Source organism: Ruditapes philippinarum, unplaced genomic scaffold, assembly GCF_026571515.1.
Source record: "Ruditapes philippinarum isolate M1 unplaced genomic scaffold, ASM2657151v2 ctg2836_1_1_1_1, whole genome shotgun sequence".
In the NCBI taxonomy this organism is placed as follows: Eukaryota; Metazoa; Mollusca; class Bivalvia; order Venerida; family Veneridae; genus Ruditapes; species Ruditapes philippinarum.
In genome coordinates this window covers 1-22,207 of record NW_026863722.1, presented here as the reverse complement: position 1 = coordinate 22,207, position 22,207 = coordinate 1, and the positions used below count along the sequence as shown (strand labels likewise).

The window sequence follows — 22,207 nt, the reverse complement described above, 5'->3', positions numbered from 1 at the left end:
TATAAATGTGTAAATATTTAGTTTATATTTTCCCTTGAAACACGTGTATTTTATATTGGCGATGAATATTTAATAATGTTATATTTTGAATTACCTTGTCTGTATTTCGATCGTGTTGCGGTTATCTCGTTTTACACTATGAAAAAGAAACCATAGTACCAGTGTTTATCAATACATATCGATCAATAATTATTTTGTTGTGATTTGTTCATGATTTCGACTGAACGTTTTTCAAAAATTATATTTAACTACAACAATGTTCATTTGTGTATTATGATTTGTAGTATAGAATGAAAATAATAAATGATGTATTGTCATCTACTTCTTATTACAGTGGCACAAAGGTGACATGTGTGTGTGTTTTCATTTATCTCGTGGCCACGAGATACTATGTCGTGGCCACAAGTTACTAAGTCGTGGCCACGAGAAAGCTAAGACTTTCTAATATGATCCTAAAGACAAGTTTAAAGTTAATATCTTCAGAAATTTCAAAGATAAATGTTGCAAGTAAAAAAATAGTTGTTAAGTTTAAAAAATTCATAATATATATAGTGTATTCTGATTGGTTATTTATCTCGTGGCCATGACTTGTCTATCTCGTTCCAACGACTTAGTAACTCGTGGCTACGACAAAGTATCTCGTGGCCACGACTTAGTAAATCGTGGCCACGATATAGTAACTCGTGGCCACGACATAGTATTTCGTGACCACGAGATAAATAAAGATACACACATGTCACCTTTGTGCCAACGTATCTTATATAGTAATTTTAACAATCTTTTTTTTTAATTGTTTACATCTCGTATTTCATATACGCTTTTTTCGCTCATAATTTAAATGTAGTATTGCCTCAAAAAGCTTCAAAAGTAATAAATCTTGATTTTCTTTAATATCTTAAAGTCAATATGTGTTCCTCTTAATCTTTTGATCTAAATCGTGGTTTGAATACGCATGTCGCGTGACGTTGGTGATTAAATTACACCTTGTCAATTATAAATTGTTGTTGTGCTAAATAAACTACATTATTTACGGGGTAGGTTACATTACTTAAAGCGCATTCGTTTAGTCATTTTATTACCTTTTTCCAAATATTGATATTAAAGTTCACATAATTTATAGATATATGTCCGACTAATGAAAGAATATTCGTTTTACTTTGTATAGACAGTTCATTTCTAATAACAGTCAATTATAATTACTACAAATTATTTGAAATCTGTATTTAAATAGTGCGACACTCTATAACGCGATGAGTATTGCTTTGTGTCTTTATTACATCATAACAGTGTTACTTTAAAATTCAGGATATTGTGCACTGTAACACCGCACTTTGGGGTCAAACGCACTTTGGGGTCCAACCCCAAAGTGCGTTACGTTCTTTGGGGTCCGACCCCAAAGTGCGTTAAACAGGTACATTTTTTTTAAACATCAGGCAAACGACCGCACTTTGGGGTCATAGAAAATTAATGTTCATAATGTTTTAAATAATATAATGTAGTCAAAGCGAATGGAAAACACAAATCAAGGTATTAAAAAGACGCAAAACATGTGCCCTGGATTATAGTAGAATCAATAGGGATTTGAATGGTCTTGATTAGTAAGTGAAAAACTTTCACCAAATAAATCACCTAATAAAGAATTTGTATCAATTATTAAGCTTAAAATGTTTTTTCTCTCCAAATTTCCATTTATTTGAAAAGAATGTACACCTTTCATTAACTCCATTGTTTTTAGCTAAATGGAATATTTTCCCGTTTTTTATTTACACATTTTATTGAAATATGATAATCTTAGCATAGACAAAGGTATAAATTCTGGAAAATTTTAGAACGACATTTCAGTAAAAAAATGTGCCTGATAATATGTTGAAAGAACCATTTATTTAGTTAAATGTGACATATAAGAAACTTGACTAGGTGTAGATGCGGCTTTAGGTAGTAGTCCTAAAAATATCAACTATTTAAGTAGTCGCACATTAAGAGCGGAGCTTTAGAATAATGTAAAATTCTCTCACTGGGGGTATAGAGGGGATTGTGGGGTATCGACCCCCCCTCCCCGAGGGTTAAAAATATCGTTTTAAAGGCCCATTATGCTTTTATTTGTTGTTCTTAAAAGCCTTTTTATTTTGATGTTCTTCTATTTTATCCAAAAAATACACATTGGCCAATTACGTGAACGAACTTTTTCATCTGTTGGTTTTTTGCAATGATGAGTACAGTTATAGTGAATAAGTACTTTATATGGAAGTCAAATACTACATTGTTTTGACTACTTTTATGACAAATAATCTCACATTTATTGCTACTTTAATCAGGTAACAAGCATCTTACATTTCTCTGATACCATTATTTTAACATTATAAAATTCATGTTTTCTCTTTCTAACGAAGTATGTAAGATTTCCCATTAAAAAAAGCCTCTGGCGAACGGTTGTTACGGAGCTTACAAAAACCCTTAAGTTTGTTGATAAGCTTAATAATGTTTTTGTAAAATCACTATTTATAGTCCGATCGAAAAACTTGATGTTTCACCAGAACATTGCAATAGAGTATATAGTTCATTGGAAAAAAATATTAACTGTATTTTATTTCATTCCCAACATATTTAAAATGGGGCTCAATATGGCTCAAGTAAATGACTGACAAAACGGGACATTTTTCGCAGCATCTTTTAATAATAGGAATACACAATGTCTGTACTAGAGTATTTTGAACGGTGGCATTAAAGTGACTTTTGCATTTTTTTATACTTTTTTTTTGTTTTTCGTACATATTTTTTTGTTTGTCGTACATACATGTATTTTTTTTAAGTTTTGAATACATACTTTTTTTAGTTTTGCATACATATACGTTTTTTAATTTTGCATACATATTTTATTTTAGTTTTTTGTACATATTTTATTTTTGTTTTTTTCGTACATATTTTATTTTTGTTTTTTTCGTACATATTTTATTTTTGTTTTTTTCGTACATATTTTTACATGACGCAATTTACAAAGTAGCGGTTTGGATAATAACGCCATTTGTAAAACACAATTTTTAAACACTTCGCCATTTGTAAATTACAGTACCCAATTTGCAAATGCCATTTGCAAATACCAACATTTTCATTTTGGAGGTATCAAAAAAATAACAACACTTTTAGTATATATATAAAGAAAGGTTCTGCATATTGTCTCGATGTGGTTAACATTTTACACAAACCGCCTGAAAATCCTTTATGTGGTTTTGAAGATAAGGAGCGGACATGAAACCCAAGTCTTAATCCTTTGACCTGTAGGTGTGTCCTCCGACCTTGAGCCGGCACACCTTGCATATAAGTTTTGAATATATACTTTATTTTAGTTTTTCATACATATTCGTTTTTAATTTTGCATACATATTTTATTTTAGTTTTTTGTACATATTTTTTTTTTTTCGTACATATTTTTACATGACGCAATAAAAACCCTGCAAAGCTTAGCTTTCAGCATTATTTCTAAATCAGTGGAATATAAGGACCGTTTTAGATATTTTGTTGTACACCAGTCATTTGTAACCACCTCTCTTGCCCCCGGGGGAGTGCGGGTCAAAAAAGAATCGTGCTTTGATGTTTGCGCTGTTCCGAGGCATAAGGCAGAAATGTTGTTATCTGAGTATCCCCGCAGGTCGAAGATTTTACCAGTGGTCGGGTTTGTTTAAAGTCAATGCCCCCCCCCCCCCCGCTATTCTCAGGGGGTGGGGTTGAGTGTTGCATATTCAGAATAATAACTGATCACCAATTTTCAGCCCTTTCCAAATAGACACTAATATTATAGTATATAATAATAATAAAAAACAATAATTATATAAAATACATATAATTTAAAAAATGGGCCGAAAAGGGTCGGCCGAAACCAGACTTGCCCGGCCGAAAACGACTGGGCCGATTCCAAAAATGGGCCGAAATGTGACCAAACCACTGTGCTAGTTTTATACTCAACTATGGGCTGTTATGAGATGTGAAGGCTGTTTTGATAGGCTAAAATATGTAAAAACAAAAAAAAATATGTACGAAAAACTAAAATAAAATATGAATGCAAAACTAAAATAATAATATGTATGCAAAACTAAAAAATAATATGTATGCAAAACTAAAAATGCAAATGTCACTTTTATGCCACCGTAATTTTGTTACATGAACACAATTTTTAGATATTTCAAGTGGTAAAATTAATGAAACTTTTATCACTTAAGCATCATCAAAGTATTGACCGCCATCTTGAACTCCACCTCAAATATTTCAATGTCGCAGATCGAAAATAAATCAGTACTCAGTATTTAAGCAGAACTCAGATGACACCTTTAGATCTCTGGAACCCAAAGTGCGTTGATATGTAGCATATTAACGCACTTTGGCGTCAACTTCTTAATTTTGACTCCAAAGTGCGTTTGACCCCAAAGTGCGGTGCGAAGTTTAACGCACTTTGGGGTCGGACCCCAAAGTGCGTTTGACCCCAAAGTGCGGTGTTACAGTGCACACAGATATGATGTAAGAAATTCGGTTTCTGATAGTCATCACACTATATGATTTATGTCATGTATAACAATACATGTATTTTCATTTATATTAAAGTATTCAAAGAACCAAAGTCTTAGATGTCCTGATGTTAATGTACATGGACAAAAATGACAGTATTTTATTACAAAAATGTGAATTACAAAACGACTAATAGAAATGTATTTAAATAAAAAACACAAACACAACTATATCCAATGTAAATTGTTATTACCGTAATTTATGAAAATATATATACATATACACATTCATATTATATTTTCTGTTTAAGATGGGAATCTGTGTCATTTTCGTATTTCTTGTTTAGATCTTAACTTTCATTGAAATAAATTATGTATATCGCAATACAATGAATTTTGATGGAGTTGAATACATGCCCTTTTTAATAGAGATGTCAATTAAATCAGATAAAAATGTGAAACTGTTTATTTCGTTGATATATAAGATTGCGGTATATCCATTCATGAAGAGGCTATAATTTCATCAAGAATATCAAAGGGATCAGAGGTACACCATGGAATATATCCATGGCATGTTACGTTTAGAACTACAGGGGTATGTAACTGTTTACTAATAACCCTAGATGGAACTTATTTTTAAAATATTTTAGATTGCAAGGTTTAATTCAGCAATTAATCGATGTTTTTAAGGACGATTTAAGAAGGACATTGCACATGAGCATGTATATATACCCCCAGATGATTCGATGTAAGAATGTATAACGTTTTATACATGTATACATACCGGATATTGGGAAAAGATTTCAGGCGTCTTTTTCAGTATAATAAATAATTTATTGTAGTCAACTTTTTTAGATTTGCCATCTGTTACGTAGATAAAAGCGACCTTGGATAATGGCCACTCTCAATACTCTACATTCAAAGATACACATATTAAACTTGATGGTAAACCCGAGATCGATGACGGATGATTATGGCAACAGGCAACGTAATGATGTTGGCTAAGCCAATGAAACGTTTTTGGTTTACACATAAACGTGACGATTGGCTATTATGTTGCGGTTCATTGGTCGGTTATGAGGCTTGCCGAGTTACCGGTCGGTAATGAGGCTTGCTGACTTACCTCCCTTGGGCGGATTCCCGAGAGACGGATTTTCCGATCTGGACCGCAAACATATGTCAGATATTCGTGCATATGCTGCCTTATCATTTGATATTTAAAATGGTTTACTTGATATTTGTATGGAAATTAGTGTCATTACACCCATAACTATTTTTTTAAAATATCATATGAATTTACAACTTTAATAACATCAACGAAATGACATCATCCATTAGCACATAGTTCCATTCCAAAATGAAGTCATTTTAACGCTGTTCATTCATAATTGTATGGCATGCGACACCCCATGCCAGATGAAATTTAAGCATGAGTAAAACTCACGGAAGCGCCTGTCTGCTATGCAAGAATATATTCTCTTGGTGTGAGGCTTGTATGATGGCATGCTTTTATTCTCTTGTTGATCATAAAATTACTGTAAACGTTTTAGCTTGTTATACTCGTGCAAAAAGGCTTGGCAAATTTTTAGACAAATAAATTTATTTATTTCCGATACACCCCCTTGCTATTTTCACAACAGCAGTTGAAAATGTCAAGTGACAGATCTATTTAGTTAACTCAGTTTTGTCATTATATTATGTCTTTTTGGCATATTATCTCTTTTAGTCATGACGATTAAATGCTGAGTCAATTTAGAGGCGTGAAAGATGTTCTAGTTTTCCTTATTCATCATGTAACTCATATATATTTTCCCAAAATGCTTTCGAGGAATTCCTCCGTTTTAAGAATTTTTAAATTGACACCAAAATTATAAAAAGCATACACAAGAATGCCGATTTGAACTAATTTTGGTACAAATAAATGTCATATAAGAGAAGTCACTTTACCCGCGTTATCAAACAGCAAATAATGCATGCTTATTGTTACGTATTTCCCTAGATAGCACAACATAAAGTCATGCAACATTATTGTTAAAAAATGAAATCAATACGAAACTTAATTGACTAAAAATTTAAATAGTTTTTACATTTCAAGGAGGCAATATATAGGAAACAAGCATATTGTGGTGGTACCTTGATATCCCAGCGATACGTCATAACTGCTGCTAGCTGTATCATCGACTTTAATGCAGCATTTCGTGTTCCTTTTTCGGCAGAAAATGTGGAAATTTTAATGGGTAAAATGTATTTTGTTATATCATTCAAGTGAAAGAAAGAAAATGAAGCATATTGAAGTTGTACATACTGGTCACAAACAATTTCTTTCTTTCATACAAAATAAAATTTATAGTTTTTTTTCAAGGTGTTGTAGGTTCAAAAATCAAGTACAGCTGGACCATCTTGTTCAGTACTTGTGAGCTAATGGATTACAGAAATATATTTCTAAATAATTATTGAACATAAAGCATATATTTTCACAACATTAAATATAAATATAGATTAGGGATAATATTTGATATTTCAATATATTGAAAATATGTTATACTACAGATATATGTTTCATACGTGAGAAAAAAAACCAACATTTAATGAACATTTGAATGAATGAATTCAGGCACAACAGATTGTACAGGAACTCAGAATGATGGGATAAGAAGAACAGTACAAAGTTTCACGATTCATCCAGATTACGAAGACAGAGGAGTTTATGATAATGACATAGCATTGATAGAACTGGACAGTCCGGTTGAATACAACGATAATATACGTCCTATATGTGTTGAACCGGCGGAATACAATGACAGGGTGTTTCTAGGTGGCTCCTTTGGTCGCGTGTTTGGGAAAGTCGCTGGCTGCGGTGCAATAACGTCAAGAGGCAGATTGATGCCGAAGAGACTGAGGGTAATTATTTAAGATATGAATACTTAGATTCAAAGAGTAAGATTTTTGTCCGCTATTGTCGAATACTGGTTAGTGATACTTATTTAGAATGTATTAATGTATTAAAATGATTTATATAAGCAGAAAAAGAGGGGTTCAGTGACCCTTACAGTCAGTTCAAAGGCAAGATGTTATATTGTTACATTGTTCATGTATTAAATATAAAGACGTTTTTGATCACAGAAAAGGTTATGATATTTTTTCCAAGATTTAAGGGATCAAATTACCGTTTTTAATCTTATCAGGAGCATTAAAAATAATTCTTGGTGAATATTATGAATTCAAATAGTTTCGAAAATTCTAGCTTTATGTAAAAATATAATGTTTTACTTAATCAATATACTAGTATAACATTGCATTAACATTATACCAATAAAAAATAACGTCACAGCAATTTCTTTTATGAAAAATGCTCATTAATGTATACCTTATACATGCTCTTATCATATTAATTTTACAAAAAGGTGGTGTGGGTAAGTGATAAACAGACTAACGTGAGATATTCAGGTGGGAGTGCGTATATGTATAGAAATTGCAACAACTCAATATGTCAATGAGAACAATGCATATTTATGTACCGCACATGTCAAAAACAATTGCTTATTAAATTTTAACATATTAATTTTCGAACGGGTTGAAGATCGGATTATATCGATTAGGTAACGGAACTCAGCAACCAAGTACTACAGTGCTAATTACAATTGCGTTCATATCAAAACAAAACCGTTCCTTGCATTAAAAAGAGAGCTGAAGCTAAAGCTATCATAGAAACACAAATCTTATGTGTATGTGCCAATGTCAAAATGTAATTTCAAAAACATCAACAATTACACAGTAATATATCAAATGATGATTGAAATTACTTACTTCTTTATATTTTAATTTGAATTTTAAAGGATTTTTTTATTAGTTAAAGTCTTGTTTTTCATATGCTTTAGTTTAATGCATTTTATAACAGAGAAACATGTCTTGAATAAATGGGCAACGAACGCCATAGACTCACTGACACAATGCTTTGTGCTCGGGTTGCGTCCACTGAAAGTCGCAATTCCTTGTTGATCTTGTGTTTCATATTTTTTAGTTAAATGCATTTTATATCATTTACCTATTGAAAATTATAGGATGTATATATTCCGTATGTAGATAGAGAAACATGTCTTAAATCAATGGGCGACAAACGCAATAGACTCACTGACACAATGTTTTGGGCTGGGGTGGGGTTTTGTTCATTGAAAGTCGCCTTACCTTGTTGATCTTGTTTTTTTTTATATTTTTTAGTAAAGTTATTTAAAACTTTTACCTAATTTATATTATAGGATGTATATATTCCGTATGTGGACAGAGAAACGTGTCTTGAATCAATGGGCAACAATCGCAATAGACTCACTGACACAATGTTTTGTGCGGGGAGAAATGTAAGTATTATAGATTTGCAAGACTTGGTTTCATAACATCGAACATTCTCTTACGTTGAGAACTTCTGTTTTGCTTTGAATAATTAGAATTGTTAGACAATAGATGGAACAGGGTAAAGTGTGTATAAGACACATTCTGTTTTTAATCTGATAGCCTAGTAATGTTTAACATTAATTATATTCATTTCTCAAATCACTCATTAACATTTTGGATAAATAAAATACACACGCGCAAACAAAAAATAACGATTTAATCTGGCATATGAACCAAAATTTGTCGATATTTTCTATTTCTTTGCAAAATATAGAATATAAGCACAATGACGTTAATGTATTTTAATGTTTAACGAAAGTTTAGCTGCCATGGCAAACATTCTTTAATTTATCATAATAACCCATCTTCTTAAAAGAGACACAGGAAAAACTTTTTGTTTCTTCTAACTGAATTTTCAATCAGATATTCTATTAATGTCCTCTAAATGAACACACTTAGCAGTTCTTGGTGCAAAGATTTTCTCCTATTGAAGTTGTCGGCTTAAGTAATGCTAAATTTCGCAGTGAACCATTAGAACGGAACAATACCCATCAAGTCAAAGACCTACATGTGTTTTTTACTTAAACTATATTCCAAGTTTGTTCTTGTAACCTCCAATGCTTATTATTTTAATGCAATTTGCTTTAACATAATTTGGTGATTCTGTTTACTTTTAAATTAAATTTAACTAGCAAACATTACATTACACTTAAAAACACAAATATGCTGAAAATTATAAACAATAAACTTTCATAATTAGCGCGATTTGAGTAAATAAAATCAATAAAATATTTTTGTTTTGTCATTCACTTGTGTGTGGTTCGTTATATTTGTCAGTTTTTATTTGTTTTTCTTTCAATTAAAGATTGCTAGAACTGGGGACAGTTGCGAAGGGGACAATGGAGGCGGCTTAATCATGGCAACAAGCTCAAGATGGGTTCTTACTGGAATAAGTTCCTGGGGCAGGGGATGTGATGTGGATAAATACTACGGTGTTTACACAAACGTTGGCATGTTCTATGATTGGATAGAGAGCGTTACAAAATTTAACGAAGAGGAGGTGCAAGACTTTTTCAACCATCTTGAATAGTGAAAACATGCTGATATAAGATGAACTACAATATTACTCATTTACTATTTTATATTAACAGGAGCAATATATTATTCATTAACGTGCATGCTTTGCTTATGATGTTTTACTACGTTTAAACGTTATTTTCTGTTTCCATATGAATGAAACGAATAAAGTGTGTTTCATTATTGCTTTTTAGTTTATACAAATTTATTTGTAAAAGGTTTGAAAAGGTTTAACCCGCGCAGTCAGCAATCCATTGATTACCAGTCCGACGCGCTAACTTTTCGGCCAAGCCGCCGTGCTTTTTCTTGATTTTGTTAAACAGTTGGTGCATTATTAGATTTTAAAGAAATAAAGTTTATACGATATGAGTCAAATATACTTTTTTCAAATGCAATAATTTGTTTGAAACGTTTAATCATAATATTAAATAGTTCGCTTAACGTCTTATCATAAAGCTAAATAACATGTAATGTAGGTGTCAGGCAATTAAAGGCGAACGACAAATTTCATACGTGAAGCTATCTACAAACATTTTTATTTATTAAAATCTATAATAATCTTTTCTATTAAATTGTGTTAATTTAAAATATTTCTTCAGGTGAATGGATGTAGGATCATCTTCATGACAAAGTCCATTATGATCATAACCTATTACGTTATTTAGATTTAATTCGCAAAACCCTTCCAATTCCCGCCACTCTTATAATGTGTTTGTACTCATGTCTGTGTATATGTATTATCATACACAAGGAAAGTTTCCATGACTACTTTTTAATAATATGTTCAATATTTCAACATGTTCAAGTATATATTGCAGACCTACTTCTAGCATCATGCATGTTTTATACTGAACTAATCATTTGTCAAAATGCAAAATAGAATTTCTATAAAACGAATTTGTAATAAAAATTTAACTGAATTATAATCTTCTGACATAACAAAAATTTACTAAATAAAACAAAAAAAAAAGAAAAATTTTCCATGCGCAAGCTTAGAAATTTTACCCAACAATGATAAATATGTCTGTCATAATGACCATGTGTGTCTGTTTTATACTGTTTTGGTGACACGTTTGCTTCTGTCTCTTGTTGTTTCTCGTCTACGGTAAGTATCTTCCCTTGTCCCTAGTTTTTATTTATTTTATTCCCCCCCCCTTCCCCGTGTCTCATGTCCCCTTCCCCTGTGCCTTTTGACATTAGGGGCCTTATATTAAATCATTTATTTGTTTTGTTTTAGTTCCTTATAAGTTAATAATTATGTATTCTGATGTAGTGGTTTGCCTGCCCGTACTCTGCCTTGTGCCCTGTCCTGTTTTTCTTTGGGGTCCTCCTAGGCTCCTTGCCGCTGGCGCTTGTTGCTGGGTCGGGTGGGGGCTGCGTTCATTGAATGCCGCCTTTCCTTGTCGATCTTGTTTATCATATTTTAAACACCTATATGCGAGTCCCAAAAAGAAGATTTCAATTTCGTTCATTATATAGGCATAAGTTACCCTGAGTGGAAAGCGTGAACTTTAACTTTCACGATTTTCTTGCAATCCAGATTACATGTATAACAAAATATACAGGCACATATTATCAAATTTATAGAACATAAATAAATTTACACTTTATCACTAAATTCTAACTTTCTTATTACTGGACCGAATTTTATGAACAGTATATCAAAATGCTTGAAATGATACCAATAAATTTAATTCAATAAAATACTGAAATTAGTAATTTCACTCGAAAATAATATGTAAAAATATTATTTTGTTCAATAAATTTTAATCATGTTCTTAAAACATATTTGTAAGGTAAAGAAAAATATATGCACATTTAAAATGTTTTTGGACTTATTTAATATAAAAATTTAAAAACCATGGGTATGGGGTTTAAACAGAAATTTTCACCCCAAAAAACTACTTTTCCCCGAAGCTCGGGAAAACTGTATTTTCACGGGGAAATTTGAATTTTTCCCGGTTTCTTCAAACCCCATGTGTTTTTATTTTAACCCGAAAAATTTTTAAACTTTAATTAAAATTACGGAAAACCCAATTAACCCTAGTGAAAAATGGCCCTTTTCCCGGTATTTACATTTTTATTTTAAATTGGCTAATTGTTTTTCCAAATCTTTCTTGAGATATTAAAATATTTAAACGGGTTTGGGCCCCCGGGTTTTGCACAAAAAGAACACGTGCTTATGTTTGTGATACTGTTTGTGAGCAGTTGACCTAGCAATGAATAGAAAAGGTGTGGCTAAATGTTCCGCTACGAAAAACCGGAAAGGTCCATAACTCAACCATCCTTTCTTTGCAAAATGAAAAAAAAAACATGACCAGATTTTTATACTATTAAATAGTACTGTTACCCTGTAACAGTACAAGTGTCTTAGTCACATGGTACACTTGCTTTAACAGTAAGAATAATTCCCAGTGATCTATGGGAAATTTTCAGTACAAGTGTCTTAGTCACATGGTACATTTGCTTTAACAGTAAGAATAACTCCCAGTGATCTATGGGAAATTTTCATTACAAAAACGTGAAGGGTTATAATAACAAGAAAAATATTACTTACATTTGCATGCTAAAAAGGTGCGATCTCATACAAATTTCTGTGAAGACTTCTTACGTTTGCTGCATGAAAGGTGTAATGTTAAATGAACAAACATGTCTTATATTTCTAAACATTTTCAGGGAATGTAATAACGGTATCATAATATCCAAGGTCAGAAGAAAAAAATGATTTCAAGGAAATCAAAATATAAAAAGCAAAACAATGCACGACCAATTTACTGCTTTAAAACATAAACATTTCCACTGCACAGAACATGAAAATCGTGCAAACCCCAGTGTAATAGAGGTATAAACAATAAAACTCATTGTAAATGTAATTGTTAATGTCACAGGTTTAAGAAATTATTATTTGTTAACAAAAACTTCATTATTTGTTATCAATTGATGCAAACAGGTTTGTAAATATTTATATAAGACTATTCAAATTAAAGATAACGAACGTACAACACGCTCAACATTTATTTAACTACGTATATGTTTTGAATCGACCGATCATAATACGATATATTTAAATGAACTACTATAATGTTTGCATATATTGGCCGCTCACCTATGGTAAGATTAGGCGTAGATGCTCTACCGCAAGGTTCTCTCAAAGAAGGTGGATCGGGCTTTACCAGCATTGTTACCAGCCCGTACCTTAGAACCCACGCTATCTAATTGAAAAGTGACTTGAAAGCAAACTCATAGGCTAGGCAACGCTCCTTAAATTTTTAGGTTAATAAGATAACCCACAAGCATTCATTCAAAAGTATATAAAATACGTGAATCAAAGACCTCAGGCCCCACGGTAACGAAATGGAAAACCACTAACCACGAAAAGGGAAAGGAAACTAAAACATCCCGGGTAGGTATGTGGTTGTGCCGGGAGGTACAAGGCGCAACCTTTTCTTAAATTTTAAGCTTACAACACCAAAAGGCAACGAAACCCGGTTTTCCCAAATGTATTTTTTGGGGGCCGATCGGGTGGCTCGAAGAAAATGGTTAGCCCTTAATTTAAATTTAAAGAGTTGTTTTGATATCCCTTAACCCCGCAGATCCCCTTTGGGTTAAATTTTATGTTTTTCCCCAATTTATCGCAAGGAAACTTGGACAGAAACAAACATTGTTTAAAGACACAGCTCCGTTAATAACATTGCAAAGTAAATAACAACCAACTACCCAGACACGGAACAACCCCCCCCCCCCCTTCCCGTAACGTACCGGTGTACCAACAGAAAGAATCAAATACCGTGACTGGAACATCCCTGATTTAAATAGTAAAAATTTAAGATTTAAGAATATGAATGCTTATCGTCCATTCAATATGATACATGTGTAGATACACTTTCCACTCTCAGAATGTCTTTGTGTCGTGGACTATGCTAAGGACTTTTGATTGTGTACTGCATCGGTTTTAGTCACATCATCCATCGTACATTAGGCCAAAAGCCTACAAAATAAACTTAAAACAACAGAAATCTCGCAAAAAAAGCAACCAACATATTAATAGAAACAGTATGGCAAAAATACTAACAAAGTCGTATACGAAGGGTAGATTAAGAACCAAAGTCATAAACATAAATCATTTGGAATGTGGCGTGTGGGAAAGTTTTCCTCTGGCGAAAGTATGTTTTCAAAACAAAAGGTCATATATAAAATAGGTGCTGATTTGGAACATGCCATTCTTCTGCCATGTTGTACAGATTTCTCAATTTAGCGATGGACCCTGTTTGCAGGTGATATACTGGTAAGCAAGTTGGAGGTAAGGGATCTTACACAAAGAAGCTGTCCCTCTTGATTGCAGAATATTTCCAAAGAAAACCGGATCGGAAAGGAGTTTAAAACTGTCCTGTGGTGCCAATTCCCTGGAATTTTGGTTTAACTAAACCCGAGAAAGAGCATCGCAAATTCCATTAAACGGCCCGGGACGTGGGGTTGCCTTTAATTACAATGTTAAGATTTAGACACCTTAACGGCTAGAACACTGACCGACACATAATTGCATTGATTTCGATATTTATTTATTTTTACTAACTACTGCCATGTTAAGCTCGGCGTGTTAAATTGATTTGTTTAAAAAATTCCGAGCACAAATTATATAAGCGCAACCCAAATAGGAAATTTAATTCTAAACTGTTTTATCTGATGTAAATCGCGGGTGGTGGCCATGAGAGCACTGTCTGAATATAATTTAACATTTTCGATAGTTATCCAGAATTTGTGTCATGAAATAAAGAATATACCATTAAAATTTTTAACAACATTTCTAGATCTAAGCGAATATCTTTCTTTATCCTTATACGATGATATCATTTTTGTAAGACGCGAATTGCATTTATTAAACGGCGAATGACCTCTTAGGAGATTGCATCTTGTTTAAAGACGTTTTATTAGAATTTCTTACATCTTATACAACCTCATTAATTATGGACCTTGGAATACTGACAGTCATTTGATCAATTTAGCTCAAGCCCAAGAAAAACAAAACTTCCGACGGACCTTCAGTTTTTTTTCATGTGCTATGCGAACCCCCAATTCAGCAAAAACCTCTTCAAAATGTCTTAGCTTAACGAATGCACAGAATCTGGCGTTTTATTTCCACCTAAAAGGTCGTCTGAATAATATATTAATTTACCCGACTTCATTTCTAATTTTACACAGAATTCAAAAAACCTAGCAAATCATTCAAAAAGTAATGCAGCTTATAGATGCTCCGAAGTGAAGAGCTTTATCAAAATAATATTCTTGTGATGGATAAAAAATTATTCAAAATCGAAAGACATCACTGGTATTAATTTATTTGCATTTTTTCACGTCAGATTTAATAAGTAACAGTTAGGCCCCAATGCTTGCACAAACTTGGAGCTTCGTCAAAACTTGTGTGTTGAACAGTACAGAGTGTCGGGTCGATATAAATCATTAATTGGTACACCAGAGGGATAAGAACAAATGGTAAATCATTTTATATTCGCCGGGAGCTTTTATATTCGCCGGGAGCTTTTTAAGGAAAGCAATGGACGAATCGGGGAAATACTGGGCGTTGAGTGAATGGACCTGCTACCTGCCTGCTTTGACTTATTCATTTTTTGCGATTGAAAATATTTCTGGATAAAATGCTGTCGAGCGGTAATTTTTCTGAGTTACGCGGTACTCTTGCTCTGAAAATTGAATAGAGAACCCGTGCAATAAAACCCCCCCCCCCCCCCCCTGATTCATTTTCGTCATAAAATATACAAAAATATTTTAAACGTTTACGTTGACAGGGCGATTTCGGCTAAATTTTGAAATATTGAACTGTCTAGAAGCGACTACTATTACTGAGATTGCGGATCATTTTTGTTTGTTGACCCCTTGTGCCGCCCCTGAAGTAGTTAACAGCTGGCTTGGCGGCAAAAATCGGCTGGGGTTTTGACGATTGAAGAGTTCGTCAACAGCGAAAAATTGTTGCATTTGGAACTCTGGATGAACCCCATCACATTTGGAACAATGATGAGAAAATCTGCAATTTTGCTGGGTCGGATGGGGGCTGCGTTCATTGAATGCCGCCTTTCCTTGTCGATCTTGTTTATTATATTTTACCACGTACATGAACCTTTACTAGTCATTGCACGTGAATCTACGGGTATTAGACATAGCAGGAATTTGAGTATCCCTCACTTTATTAACAACTGGCGGTGCTGAAATTGTTCATCGTATGTGTTCTTCAGGCAGTACCACGTTGCCGTTAAGCACATTTCCTGATATTAAAGAGGTAATGAAGCATTTCATGTACTTTATAAGGATGATTTTAGAGTTATATTGATAAAAAAATGATAAATGCATTAGTCCATTTTTATATTGATAATATTTTCTCTTTACATTCCTAATTCCCACTTTCAATTTGCCCGTCGGCGTTCAATTTGAGAAAACTTCCGTTGCAAAATTAGTAAAGTTCAACGGCGCCTTTAGCAGCAGACACAAGTTTACGTATTCGCCTTTACAAATTTGTTGTATGCGATGACGGGACAAGAGCGGCTAAATCATCACTTGCTAAGCGAACCAACTCAGAAGAGTTTGGCGCATTTGGTAGCAATGAATGCAAGAATGTTTGGATTCCGGCGGTCGTGAAGACAAGTTATGGCTCTTTGAGCAGCCACACCCCAATTGAACATTTTCATTAGAAATAGACTGTTTATTTTTATTTGATGGTTTGAGGCCCAAATCTAAAATAATTTGTTTAAAGTCAATTAAATTTTACCAACCGGCGTTATCCTGCAGGGACCTGATATCTCCACACCAATTTCTTCTGTTTTCTGTCTCGAGCCACGTGCTCCTTGTCTCAAAAACAAGCTTCCTCTGCGCTGCGCTTTCGCATCCCCCCTTTAAACTTTCGAATCATTTCGTAGGCGTTCGTCAATGACCAATCTACTCTGATTCACCGCTCTTCCTGGTTCGCACCTCTTCGTATCTCGTGGCATATTTGATTGTTTTTGTATATTGCTATTGCAAAGTTTTTCTCTGTCTAAGCATGTTGAGTCGTCGATTTAGACTAGCTTACTGAGATATCTGCACAGTATTTTTAAGCTATATCATTTTTTATACTTGAGACCATTCCTCAACACCCCTATGTAACACGCGATAATTTAAACGGGAAAGAAACATATGAATGAAGCGAAATGTGTATATAAAACGGGAAAAATCACATGAATAAATGAAATGAGTTTTATACAAAATAATGCATATTATTACAAATAAATACAAAAGGTATTCGGTCGGCTATATTTAAATATCCCGCGCTAAGTCGCGGTGGTGTTTGGGATGTTTACTACATACAGGTTATCGATTTACTATTTGCAAACTTTTTCTGTCCGTCGTAGGCGATGTTTGTTTGTTTTTATTCAATTTTGCTAAAACCATCACGTGATCAATATACATGAATGTGTGAATTTAATTTTCATTAAAGTTATGCCTTTCATCGGAAATATAACAGTTTTATGTACAAATAGTTTGATAAAAAACACAATTCCAGAAATATTAAAAATAATAAAAATCATTGCAAAATAATGAATGCATATAAATTGTAAATTTGTATATGACAACTCACCCTTTACACAAAACATAATAGACTCAACAAAAACAAGCGTCTGCTTCTTTACCTAACTATGAAGTTGCATGACCATGATTTGCAAACCAAATTTAAGAGCTAAACCTATTGTAAAAATAATACTATGACCACAGCAGAGTTCGTACATGAAAATATTTATAGAGAATATTAAGAAAATAAATTAAATAATAATTGCTCATAAAATATATTAATGTTCTAAAAAAATTATAATGAAGCTAAAAAATAGGACAAAAAATGGACAATAATAAAGAGAAATAAATTATATGTTAATTACATGTATATGTTAAAGAGCTAGGTTCACTAACCATGGATTTTTGCCCAAGATTTTGGCAAAAAATAATTTGATGAAAAGTTCTTGTTTTTAGGTTTTATTTATAAGTTCAATCCTTAAACTGTTAAAAAGTTATGAATTTGTAGACATATGTTTACATTTAGTATGATTTATTTTCTATGGAAATACCCCTATTTCCAGCAAAATAAGGAAAATTCACGTATTTTTGGTGTTTTAAACGAAAATTAAAGTATCAGCACAGTCCAGCCCCAACACAATCATTACACCATTGTGTTGTAATGTATCAAAGGCTTCAACTATATCAATATAAAGTTGGGGCTTGCCTGTGCTCTATTCCAAAATAAGATTTTTATCTAATATCTAAACGTCATTTTCTGGCATTAATTTCAGTAAATGCAAACAATGGAGCATGTCGTATATTGCACTCAACATTATTAATTTTTATTCTAAGTTGTTGAAATATGATTCATAACATATATTTTAATAAATGTTTGCAGGAAAATCATTTCCAGTAAATTAAAGGCACTTTCACTAAAATTAGTACGATTATGTTTTGGTACGAGTTCGACGGTTTCCACTGTAACAGTTGTAAACAAAACTCTGGCAGGTTAAAAGAATTATATGTAAACGCTTATAAATAAATGCTGAAATTCTACTTATGCCCTAAATATTTCATTCTTAGAATTAGCAAGGTGTTGTTATGTAATTTTATTGATTCATTGAAAGAAGTTATGCTGTTCAAGCTATTTTATTGCTGAATACTTGATCTGGGTCCGGTTCTTTCGCCCTCACAAAAAAACAACAACAACATACAACTGTGGTCGTTTAACAGGTAGATAAGAAGAATTCAATTTACTTTGTGAAAATAAAATTATCGCAAGTCTCAAAACAATTTAAAGATACTGTATATAGAGTATTTAAACTTTATAATTCCACATCGTCTGCATTGATGTATATGTAAAACTACTTGTTAAATGATGTCATAGCATCTCGAAATGTGGCATTAGCTCAGTGGTAGCATGGGAGCCTCTCACCCAGGAGAATTGAGTTCAAAACCTTGCTCATGAATTCTTTTTTTTTTTTTTCTTTTTTTTTTAATTTTAATAATTAATAAAATAGATAGTGCTTTTTCAGTAAATAATATGTTATTTCATTAATGTATTTATTCCTTCAGATTTTAAGTCAGTGCTATTTCATAGTTATTAAGGTATTGAAGATTTGTTAGACATTTAATTGCTTAAAAATTCAACAAGAAGTTTCAAATCTTATTAATTTAGTATTATTCTCATTAAAAAATATTCACAAGAAATTGCCAAAGCAGGAAGTATGTTAGGAGTCAACGGACGAAATGTCTTCAGTACACTTTCCCAGGATGAGAAAAAAGCATGTTATTAAGCTCTAGCTGTTTCCAAGAATAAATAGACAGAAAGTCTTGACTTGTCCTTTTTCACAATTCAAAAGGATCCTTTTATTTTGTGCACGAAATTGCAGAGCATATATGTAAGCAGCAATAACTGCATGAATTGGATTATCTACACGAATGACAGCATTGATGTGTATAACTGCCTTTCTTTTGGCTGGTGCACACGTAGTTTGAATGTGTTCCGATGTCTCCACCGTTACATGGTATCTCGCATATGGACACCATGAGAAGTTGTGAGACTCAGTCAGGAGTGAGAAAATGGGCTGATAATCTTGCTGATCATGTAGCGGTATTTTGAAATTGATAGCCATTCAATACAGTGTGAAAGAGAATCGTTAAAAGTAACAGTAAAAGAGACAATGCTAAATTAAATTTTTGATTGTAGGCTTCCTTATGTTAAGTGTTTAATTTACACTCATTATGTAGATGTAAGGGCATATTGGAATGATATAAACCAAATCTTTACTTAGAGTTGTTTTATGTCACATAAATTATGAATGCATGTAAATAAATGTTTTATGCCCTCGAAGGATGGCATATTAAAATCGAACCGTCAGTCTGTCATTCCGTCAGTCATTCAGGCTTTATACATATAGGCAGTGGTTGTCATGTCCACTCTGATTCAGTATGCATGAAAGGATTTTAATTTTTCTTTCATATATGAAATAACCATAGATGTATGGTGTGTCGCGAACAAGACTGGTTTCTATGACTTAGGTCCAGGTCACTGTGGGAGTTCAAACTTTGTTAATTTTGATAATAATATACATATAGGCAGATATGGTCGTGTCTGCTCTGAAAATAATATGCATGAAAGGATTATAGTTTTTATTTCACATATGAAATTATCATAAATGTATGATGTGTTGCCCTTAAGACCCGTGTTCCTACGCCTTAGTTTAAGGTCACTGCTGGGGTTTAAACTTTTTCAATATCTATGTTATATACATATAAATGGTGGTTGTTGTGTCCGCTCTGTAACTTCCGTATATACATGAAAGTTTCAATTTTTATTTAAAAATATAAAGTCACCATAGATGGACAATGTGTTGTGAACAAGACCTAGGTTTCTTTGTATAACTTATAGTTCACTGCTGGGGTTCAAACTTTGTCAATTTTTACCACCACATTTAACATGACTGTAATAGTTGGTTTAGAACTAGACTCCTTCAGGGGCATTTGTCACGTTCTGTGACAGCTCTTGTTTTTTCTCAGTTCTCATATCGTCATGGATCATTACATTATTGTAATAAAAATGTCTGATTTCCATAATTATAAATAACACAAATCGTTTTCTGGATTTGGCTGTATCATAATTCATAAAAGAAAATAGTATCGAATTTGCAGTTCAGTATCAAATATTACGTATACTCCGAAAGAGCATACAGTCAAACATTATTTTTACTTGACAAAAAAATTCTAACGTACTTTTATATCTATAAATTTACTTAATTTAGGCGGACTTTGTCCCTATACATCGGAATAAGTCAACAACTCCTAGTATTTACATTATACTATTTGCTTACATGTATATAGTTACTCAGTGTAAGTTTAGTTAGGTTAGACAGAAATACCTATCTGTTTTGTGTTATTATAATATAATAATAATAATAATAATAATAATAATAATAATGATAATAATAATTATCATTATTATTATTATTATTATGTTCAACGTCCTTGTCTAAAGACTGACTAAAAAGGCCGTTAAAATTGCGATTGATTCTATACACCCTTATTTTAAGCGTAATGTAAGAAGTAGATGACAAGCAAAATAAACATTTATTATTAAAAAATGAACAAACTTACAGTATTTATAAAAGTAAAAATAAATACATTTAGTTACGCGAAAAATAATATGCATGCACATTTTTATTTCTAAATATCCGAATTTGGAATATCCGAAACAAGCTCCATTTATCTTTTATATTAGTTTTGTGACACAATAGTCTAATTTTAACTAAACTATAATTTTGTTTACAATATATAAGAAATATATTGCTATCTTTATGAGTTTAATTCAGTCAAACACACAAATTTATTAGTCTTGTATGAAAATTGTCGTCAAATTTGTGATTTAATTGACTTAAGCAGGTGCTCTAATTATGACATCATTATGTCGTCATAGTAACCAGAAATGCCTAATAAATGTCTATTTTGAAAATGTAACACATTGTACTATACACCTTTAGGTTTTTATCAATATCTAAGATGGGGCCATTTTTGGTGCTTAGTGAACCTTGCTCTTTATATTCTAAAACATATATTTTTGAGGTTAAAAATATATATGGACGATGATGAGAATTATAGACAAGTCAAATTAAGTTTGTAATAGCCAATGTCATTGGTTTGTACATTCCAATATGGCAGCTCGTAGGAAAAGACGGAAAAGGCATAGCATGAGTGTACACTTAGCATATTAAGCATCGCCTTTAAAGCACGAATTTCTGATAAAGCGTTATCATCCTGATTATAATAGACTACAGTGCAGTGGAAATGATCAGTGTCACTGTGAATGTCACTGGTAAATAGTTCATATGCTTAATTTAATCCTCCTTATCAATATATACGTATATGAAATAAATTTTAAAGTCTTCAGGACATACATTTGTATAATAAATGCTTTTCATTTATATTCCTAATAATTTAATCACCATATGAACCTATGTGAGGTAATCACGTAAGATAACTAAAGAATCATCTCAAAATACATATACTCTTGTTTATGTGACATATATATGAGGAATTACCATGTACCAAGGGATCATCTACATGAACAAATTTTTGCAAGCACATATTCGTATAATACGCAACAAACTGGTTTGATTGCACAATGGGAATCAAACAGGGATGCAATTTTTCACCGTTGATTTTTTATGTATTTTCAA

At 32.4% G+C, this 22,207-nt stretch overlaps 2 protein-coding genes across 3 annotated transcripts in view; both read left to right on the top strand.

Annotated features, from left to right (window-relative positions):
- The window catches only part of LOC132723131 (uncharacterized), a 47,539-nt gene extending 38,399 nt beyond the window's left edge, over positions 1-9,140 (top strand). Inside the window, exons 13-16 of one of the 2 annotated variants that reach the window (XM_060707804.1) lie at positions 4,982-5,091; positions 6,592-6,733; positions 7,111-7,397; positions 8,753-9,140. In XM_060707804.1, coding sequence (XP_060563787.1) covers positions 4,982-5,091; positions 6,592-6,733; positions 7,111-7,397; positions 8,753-8,887 — 674 coding nt within the window. In that variant the 3' untranslated portion in view covers positions 8,888-9,140. Of the gene's footprint in view, positions 1-4,981; positions 5,092-6,591; positions 6,734-7,110; positions 7,398-8,557; positions 8,707-8,752 lie in introns of those variants that run through there. The other variant, XM_060707805.1, reaches the window with a different exon arrangement.
- LOC132723135 (uncharacterized) overlaps positions 1-10,147 on the top strand; it is a 150,005-nt gene extending 139,858 nt beyond the window's left edge. The window contains exon 21 of the mRNA XM_060707807.1: positions 9,751-10,147. Coding sequence (XP_060563790.1) covers positions 9,751-9,975 — 225 coding nt within the window. The 3' untranslated portion in view covers positions 9,976-10,147. The remainder of the gene's footprint in view (positions 1-9,750) is intronic.
- The last annotated feature ends 12,060 nt before the right edge of the window (positions 10,148-22,207 follow it).